Raw genomic sequence first — 8,695 nt, forward strand, 5'->3', positions numbered from 1 at the left:
AACTCTACCCTCAAAAGGCAGTCCCTGGCATCACTTTCCCTCAAAGGTCATGGAAAAAGGCAGCAACCCTGACGTCTTTTGTTGGTTTTTGCTACTAAATAAAACAGCTGCAAGCAGGTACCAGGTAAATGTTAAATCTACAACATTTAAATCAATGCAACTGATGAAAACTCCAATAAATATATATATAATAAAAAATATATAATTAATTATTACTATGTACGCCGAATCCGATCAAAACGAACCGTGCCCAATTCCTATTAATCCACATCCTCTGCTGATTTATTATTGTCACTGAGAAGAACTTGAGTTTTACAGCAGCAGACTTATTTACAGATGACCTTGAATTTACCTCTACAGTAATGTAATCGGTCATCAAAACCTATTAGTTAAAGAATTGTACGTTTTTAGTGATGGCTCAAAGGATAGGCTAGTTGGTTATCCTGCCTTATAGTGGAGTACATATTAGCTAGGCTCTGAAACCTGTTACAATGCAAACCAGAGTGTAGAGGTAACTGATTCCAGTTTGGTGATATGCAAATGGTAAGAGCGCACACAGAAGATTGTTTCAAGTGAGAACAGTTTTAACTTGTTTGTTCTTGTTTCTGCAAATATCCCCTGCTCCCAAAACACAGTTACCACCATCTCATTCACTCAACCCACACAATACAGCGCTGCATCTTTTTCAGTCTTTTTAATGGTGTGACCAAACACAAGTTCTTCTGAGCAGACACATCCACACGTCTGGCTCTGCGGCTCATGCTCGGGCCTGTCGGAGGGAAGACAGCAGGAGTGGGAGCAGGTTGAGGGCGGGCCGGTGTTCCTGAATGCCCAGGGCCACCAGAGCCCCTGCCAGCACTGAGGTCACTTTGGGCAGCAAGGGGGGACGAGCCTCCATAACCTGCCAACATAGATAAACAGCAAGTTTAAAGTTAAGGTTTACCAGACGCGACACAATAAAGCAGTGTTTCTCAACCAGAAGGCATCAGTTAACTTCTTTTGAGGCAGTTGTAGCCTAATGGTTACGCCTGTTTCAGGGCGCCACTGTGAATGGCTGCCCACTGCTTCGGGTGTGTGTGTGTCCACGCTACTCACTGCTCCTAATATGTGTGCACTAAATTGGATTGGTTAAATGCAGAGGACAAATTCTGAGTATGGGTTACCATATTTAGCCTTCACTTCGGTTAGGGGGTCCAATCCTGCTCTTGGAGGGCTACTATCCTGCAGAGTTTAGCTCCAACTTGCCTTAACACACCTGCCTGGAAGTTTCTAGTCTGCCTAGTAAGACATTGATTAGCTGGTTCAGGTGTGTTTGATTGGGGCTAAGCTCTGCAGAACAGTGTGCCTCCAGGAGCAGGATTGGACACCCCTGGGTTAGGGTTCGGGTTGTTAGAATAATTTAAAATGTACTTACAAAGTTACTTAAAGTCAGTAGAATGTCAGTTGGGGGACTATCAAAATAAAGTGTTAACAGATATAAAGCAGACAGTCTACTAATACTCTAATGACATGACTGCTACTTGACATGTAGTTGTAAAGTTACTTGTAGCAAGTAGAATGTCTAACTATTTCGATAATTCGACTACAGAAATAAAGTGTTACCAAACATATAGTTCTTGAAACCGCTGGAATCATAACATGAATTTTGTTTAAAGTCATGATTAAACATTGCATGATTAAAGTAGCAACAGATTTTTTGCATATTGTGACAGACGAGTGTAATGGATTATCGAAAAACGAAAAAAAAATGTGGGGCGGGGACTTGGTTCTACGCATCGGTTGTTGATTGGAAGTTGAGGTGTAGGCGTTGCACTCATAGACTGTAAAAAAAGAGGTTGCACTCTAAAGTCGAGGCATATGAATGTGAGCTTGAAATTGAAGAACGAACTGGTGTGACCGTGTGATGTCATTTAGAACAAAATCAGGCCAAAACGAAGTCCGTGTGAAGTTTTTTTTCGGGAGTTCGAAACAGCTTGCCAAAGCAAACGTTCCGGAAAAGTTCTCTCAGGCTGGTAAACACCTTCGAACTGCCATTAGTTAATGGTGAACACAATAGTTAGGTACACTCTGGTGCTTACTAGACTGGAAAAACTGGAAGATGCCAAGCTGCCTGGACAGAGGAACGACTACTCCCAGAGAAAACAAAGGACGTTTCTGGAAATTAACATTTGGACTTGCAAAAGTAGCATCCCCACCCAAGACGTCACGTCAGTACTGTCTTAATTTACATTTCATTCCCTTTGCCCCATCTCGTCTCTCCACATTCACCCAAAAACCTATTTGGTTAAAGGTGAACAATTATCATATACATGTTTGGTATCATTTGAAATGTCTCGGTGCAACTGGTAGAAAAGTCTCATTCCCACAGAAGTAAACCAAAAGGTAATAAAGTTTTTAAACATTTAGAGATACTTTGCTTACTGTGGTGGGTGTGCCCTCTGGTTTTCATGCAAATGAGCCTCAACCTCTGATTATTGTAATGTTATTCGAACTAATTGTACGTGGGAAACCATGGCATGATTATACAAAGTTACCATTAGAAGTAAAGTTGGTCAGCTTGGTTCTATGGTAATGTTCATGACCTCTGGCTCGATATAGTCTTACCTTAATTAAGTATGTTCAGATCTATGGGAACTAAATAATATAATCTAGAATGAGCAAGTAGAGTACGGCCATCTAGAATATTAGTCAATCGCCTCTGTCTAATGACCAAGATTGACAAGTTTGTGATTATGAGATCGTAAATACAGCCAGTGCGAGACTCATTTGCTAGCAGTTTGCTAACAGTACATCACTGCAAAGTAATTTTGAACTTCTTTTTACCCCTAAAAAGGGGTACCACCAACTTTGATGAAAAAGAACTTCGCTGTGAGTATATCGGGGCCTTTAGCGGATAGAATGAATGGAGAAGAAGTCCAGCATATGTTACCAGAAAGAAGTCTGTTTTTCTCACCAGAAGATCCAGTTATGACATATTGATTAATCATTACCAGGTCAAAATGGGGGTTTTGAATATTATGTTGGACACTGGAGGCCAAAAGTGTTGAGAATAAAGTGACATTATAATACCTTTTAATTAGCCTTTTAAGCACAGACTATGACATTTTTGCCTTGCCTTGAATAGATGTATTAATTTCTTTGAAAAAAAAAAAATCTAACTGACACCAAACTTTTAAAAGGAATTGTAATATGAATTGGACATTTCTTTTCACTAACCCTTTGATGGAAAGTATGACAAAAATTATCTATTAAGTTTCAAGTCCTACTTGATTCTGAATATGGAAAATATGGATATTCTGAAAATATGGCGTTGCAAGCAAACCACACCTTTTCAACTTTATGGCGGTGTATTCGTCCATCAGAGCCAAGATAAAAGGTGGAGAATGCATCATATGTTCTGAAAAGAAAAATAAATAAAGTAAACACAAAGAGGAGCACAGGGCATGGCTTTGACAGGCTATCGCAGCAGGACTCACCTGTAGAGACGGTTCTTGTCTTTCTTGTAGAAGAACACCAGAATGGAGTGGAAGGGCAGGCCTTTGATTCTCCAGCGAGCTTTGATTGAGCCATCTTCTGGATGCTTGGTCAGCTTCAGCACTTCCAGCTGAGCCTCCGCATAGTAACACAGACACATCAACCGCCAAACCGTCAGAGTCATCTGGTACGCTATACGACCCCTTCAGATTTAGAAATAGAGGCATATATGAATCAGCAATGCTATTACCAGTACACTGGTAACAAGCCAAAACCAGTCTGCAATTTGTTTGCAGTTAGCAAAAAAACAACACCAATTTATTTAGTATTAAAGTCCCACTGTGGTGAAAATCAAAATCTTTATGCTGTTTATGTGGTGTTTTTAATGTGCTTTAAGACAAACCAAGAACAAATTCATAAGTCAACACCATTGCGGAGTATTTTCTCCTTAAAACTGCAGTGAACCAAAGTCTCAAAAGCGCGGTTTGAAATCGTTGGTGTTTCTGACGTCACAGATTACCAATCACGTCAACGTGTGATCGTCATCGATTGAATCTATGAGCTGGTGTGAGTGAGTAGAGGCGGGGTTAATTTGCATATTCATAGAACCGCATACAGCCTACTAAATGAAACAAGGGTGTAGAGTTACATTCAAGCTATTTTAAGGCATTAAGAATTTTAAGTGATACAATTATTGACTACAGGGGGACTTTAGAACGTTTTGCTCACAAAATGTTTTTCTTTTGTATCTAATTTTTTTTTGCTTAAAGTATTTTGATGTGCTTGCAAACAAAACATTTTCAAACAAGAAAAAAGTTGAGAACAAATTTTTTTTTTTTTATCAAGCTCTGCTTGCAAAACTTATGTGCTTGCAACATTTCGCAAATATATATTTTTTAAAACAAATCTTGAGGCAATCAAAAGAATGCTCGCAAACTTTTCTGATGTGCTTTTAAAAATGTTTTGCAAACAAAAATATTTGAAAAAAGTTAAAAAAATAAAAAAATATAAGGGAACAAAAATTTATAGTTTTGCTTGCAAATTTGTTTTAGATTAATTCTAGATTAGCCATGATTATTATCGTGACCTCATGATTTTTTTTATTGGGTTGGCAATCAAGTCTTGTAGACCTATAAGCTTTTAACACAAGTTTATTACAGTTTCCCACAGCATTTAGCAGTATGCAAACAGTTTGAAGAAGTCACAGGGGTTAAGTGACAGCAAGTATAAGTGACTATGAGGCCTAAAATGTAGAATAACATGCCTCTTACCTTGTCTTTGTGTTCAGAAGACCATTGATGAACTCAACATCTTCAGAGTATATGCTGTAGTCATGATTTCTCACAAAGAAATTGGGCAGCTGAAACACAATGTGGAGCCTAAACTATGAGTCAAGATTATATTGCATATTTAAAATCAATAATACAATCTAAAAAATATATTGTTTAGCTTAAATAAAAAAATATATTTTTCAGGATAATACAAACATTGTGTGGACCTCCATATTGAGCATTATCATTATCTCATTCCCCTTAAACTCATCTTACCTCCACCCTCAGCTTTTCATACATCAGGGCCAGTTTCTCCTCATTCTCCATGTCTCCCTGGCTAGAGCTGTTATCCACTCTCTCAGTCTCAGCATGGCTGCAATTTGTGACACGGAGGGCTGGATAGAAGCTCTGCTCGTCCTGTCCCTTTCCTGATTTGTCCCCAATCTCCGAGACAGACTTCCTCCCGGGGCAGTGAAAGCAAAAGAAGCGAGATCCCAACATAAAAGGCGCAGGGCATCCCTCGGTCTCAAACAGACTCCTGAAGGAGCCTCTCTCCGTGTCTGTCCCTACCTTTCCGGTAATGCTAATATCATCTTCTCTGCTCCCATCGACAGTGGTTAAAGGAAAAAGCAAGTCAAAGGGTCTGTTGGGTCCCAAGGCAAGGAGCTCGCTTAGTTTGGCCGGCCCAAAAAAGGGCACTTCCACCAGAGTGTGCTGCTCATCGGTCTCACAGGGTTTGAGAAGGACGCGCAAGCTGACAGCCTCCTCCCATTCCTCTTCCTCTAGGTTGGCCGCTTGGTTTGGTTGGCATGCGTGGTGGAAGGGATGGGACAGGGATGGCTGTTTAATAGACAGGTAACGCAGACTGTTTGGAGGAGCCAAGGCCCATGATGCACTGCTCAGGCTCCTACAGTTGTCATTCAAGTGAAACTCGGTTGTCTGCAAATCGAGAAAAACAGTGCAAAGATATTCACACATGGGTCAATGACAAAGGAAATATTTATGTTTTTAGAAATGCACTTTTTGTATTCATGTTAAAACATATTTTTACCATTTAAGAATAAAGTTTCAATGTAATGACTCGAAAAATGTCATGTGGTGTAACCATCAAATAAAAACGAATAAAATGCTGCCAAGGCTGCATTTATTTGATCAAAAACACATTAAAAATAGTAATATTGTGAAATATTGTTAAAATTTAAAAATGAAATTAAACAATTATAATATAATCGGGGTCATATTATGCTTTCTAAATGTTTTCCTTTTTCTTTAGTGTGCAATGTATCTTTTTGTACATGTGTATACGATCTGCAAAATTACAAAGCTCATAGTCTCCCACAAAGCGATTTATTCTTTTGAAAAGAGAACAGTAACCCCTTTAATATATTTTAAAATGTCATTTATTCCTGTGATAGCAAGGCTGAATTTTCAGCATCATTACTCCAGTCTTCAGTGTCACATGATCCTTCAGAAATCGTTATAATATGCCAATTTGTTTAAGAAATATTTCTTATTATTATCAATGTTGAAAGCGGTTGTGCTGCTTACATTTTTTTCTGTACACAAATCTTCAACTTTATTTGCAAAAATGTATATCAATATATATTTTTTGTGGTTAAAAAAAAACTCTTTACAAATTTCATGGCATGAATTATTAATTCAGAAATATCATTAAATTTTTGGTGAGTTGCACCACATTACTTTGATTTGATGGACAGAAGTTTTTCAAATATGAATTTGTGTACCTGACATAAATTCCAGCACTGTTTCTTCATTGGTTGCCTGCCGCCATGGTTCCTGACACACCCCACCCAAAGAGAGACACCCCCTCTGCACACAGCCATTCAAGTCAGGGTGCTGAGGCAACCTCGATGGAGTCTCAGAAAGATGACATCATCCAGCTACTCAAAGAGGAGGAAACGTGAACTCTCCCATCCACCGCTGCCTCTGGTTACTCACTCATTCACAGTGCAACTTCAGTCCTTCAAAACAAATGATTTATATGACATTTAAATCACACTTACAAGACATTCAGTTCTTTACATTTACATATATGCATCTGGTAGATATGTTTAACCAAAGCGACTTACAATGCATTGAAGTCTGCATTTGATCAGTTTGTGAGTTTCCCAGGAATCTAACTCATGGCATTACCCACATTGCTATATTATTTGAGTTACACTACCATTCAAAAGTTTGGGGTCAGTAAAATGTATTAATGTTCTTGAAAAATATATGTTATGCTCACCGAGGCTGCATGTATTTTATAAAAAAAGGTGAATTTTCAGCATACTTAACTCCAGTCTTCAGTCACATGATATGATCATTCCAGAAATCATTTTAATTTGCTGATTTAGTGCTCAGGAAGCATTTCTTATTATTATCAATATTGAAAAAGTTAAATTTTCGTGGAAACCATGATAAAAAATGTTCAGGATTCTTTGATGAATGCTGTCTGAGAAAGCAGCTAACTAAGTTAGAGTGAGTTTTAGCAGCAAGTGTGAGACAGAAAAGGTGCAAAAGCTTAACACAACGTCAGTATCTCAAAACCTAGTCAACTGCCAACCTAAACAGCATTTTATGCAGTAGACAACTACAGTACTGTGTAAGAGACTTAGGCACATTAGTATTTTCACAATAAAGATAGTTTTAAGCCAGTTTTTGGGGGGTGAAAATACTAACGTGCCTAAGACTTTTGCACAGTAATGTATGATGGCCATGCTGCATGTTTGGACGCCCAAAATGCCCAAGACATTCTCAAGACCTTAATTAAGAAATAATAATATTTAATATAATAATTGAAGGAGCTTATGTATTGCTCAATCATCTGTTTAAACTTAAACTACGCATCGTATCCACGATATGTATCACCTAAATGTACTATATTTACAGTTGGGCAGGTATTGACAGTGATCAGACGCAGCCTGACCTAACATGCACATCACGCTTGGGTCACACTTCACAAATCAACATTCAACCCAGAGCTGACAATCTGACTAGTATAATACACTCTTTCCAAAACGAGATAAACAAACTGAACGATAATAAAGAGGATAGTGTTTCAGCTGAAAGTGATCAAGAATCATAGGTTTCCTGTCTTGAGTTAGACAGATAATAGTTATGTTAGTCTTCTTCATATCTATACATGCCAGTCAGTTAGTTAGCTGTCCTGCTTGTAAATATGAAATGCATACGTTACCTGTCCTCAAAGAATCAGATGAAATGCTGTAGAGCGTCAGCTCACTGTGCAGAGATGCGAGAGTGTATCCAAATCTGGTTGACGCAAATTCCTGTGTGATTTAGAAAGAATATGAATCTGTTTTTAACGTTATACAAATGTCACTCTCCTTATGTCCTTGCCCAGTGCCAGTCTGAGGCACTGCGCATGCGTCACCCACCTTCTAGAAGCGGAATCTGCCAGTTACAGCGGCATCCAGCGGCGGACACGACGAACTGCAAGACACCCAGGCTCGCTGTGAACTATGGCGGCTTTTTATTTTCAAAATAGAAGTCTGATAGATTCAAAACTGTATATTCAGATTTTGAACTTTTATTTTTCTCAGTGGAATTCAGTAAACAATATTTTTTATTATTATATTAGATTACATTATATTATAATGTTAGGTTACACTTAATTAAAAAAAAGTTATTGTTAGTGTAATTGCACCAATAAGTACGTAGTAATTAATTAACAACATGTAGGCTACTTAAAGGGTTCGGTTTGGTTTACGATTGGTTGCTTGTAATTATGCATAATTTACTGTTACTACCACAGTAAGTACATGTAACGTGTAACAAGGACACTAAAATAAAATCATACATCATATAAAATTATTTAAATTTTCTGATTTTTCAATTACTAAGACCTATTAACACACCAGCACAATTTCTACAGTAACAACTTTTTCTTTGAAATCAATCATTTTAGGCATCGCCGGTGCAATGCCTTT

At 38.1% G+C, this 8,695-nt stretch overlaps 1 protein-coding gene across 2 annotated transcripts; it reads right to left on the reverse strand.

The window, feature by feature from the left end:
- Positions 1 to 221: 221 nt before the first annotated feature.
- Positions 222 to 8,222, reverse strand: cUnh6orf136 (chromosome Un C6orf136 homolog). Of its 2 annotated transcripts, XM_079591650.1 has the most exons (8): positions 8,144 to 8,222; positions 7,945 to 8,035; positions 6,491 to 6,727; positions 5,022 to 5,684; positions 4,746 to 4,834; positions 3,477 to 3,677; positions 3,328 to 3,397; positions 233 to 901 (listed from the first exon to the last, which is right to left on the reverse strand). In XM_079591650.1, exons 3-8 carry the CDS (start codon positions 6,587 to 6,589, stop codon positions 758 to 760), a joined length of 1,266 nt encoding a protein of 421 aa, XP_079447776.1. In that variant the 5' UTR covers positions 6,590 to 6,727; positions 7,945 to 8,035; positions 8,144 to 8,222; the 3' UTR covers positions 233 to 757. The 2 variants fall into 2 exon arrangements, with proteins under 2 accessions (XP_079447775.1, XP_079447776.1); XM_079591649.1 differs by lacking the exon at positions 8,144 to 8,222 and having other exon boundaries at positions 222 to 901; positions 7,945 to 8,134.
- Positions 8,223 to 8,695: the final 473 nt, after the last annotated feature.

The sequence above is a fragment of the Phoxinus phoxinus genome, assembly GCF_949152265.1.
Source record: "Phoxinus phoxinus genome assembly, chromosome: 19".
NCBI classification, from domain to species: domain Eukaryota; kingdom Metazoa; phylum Chordata; class Actinopteri; order Cypriniformes; family Leuciscidae; genus Phoxinus; species Phoxinus phoxinus.

Coding starts and splice junctions, on each gene's coding strand:
- cUnh6orf136 (XM_079591649.1), bottom strand. CDS start 6,589: ATGGCTGTGTGCAGAGGGGGTGTCTCTCTTTGGGTGGGGTGTGTCAGG. Junction 4,835..5,021: donor ATGAAAAGCTGAGGGTGGAG/GTAAGATGAGTT, acceptor ATTGTGTTTCAG/CTGCCCAATTTCTTTGTGAG. Junction 3,678..4,745: donor CTTCTGAACACAAAGACAAG/GTAAGAGGCATG, acceptor CTAAATCTGAAG/GGGTCGTATAGCGTACCAGA.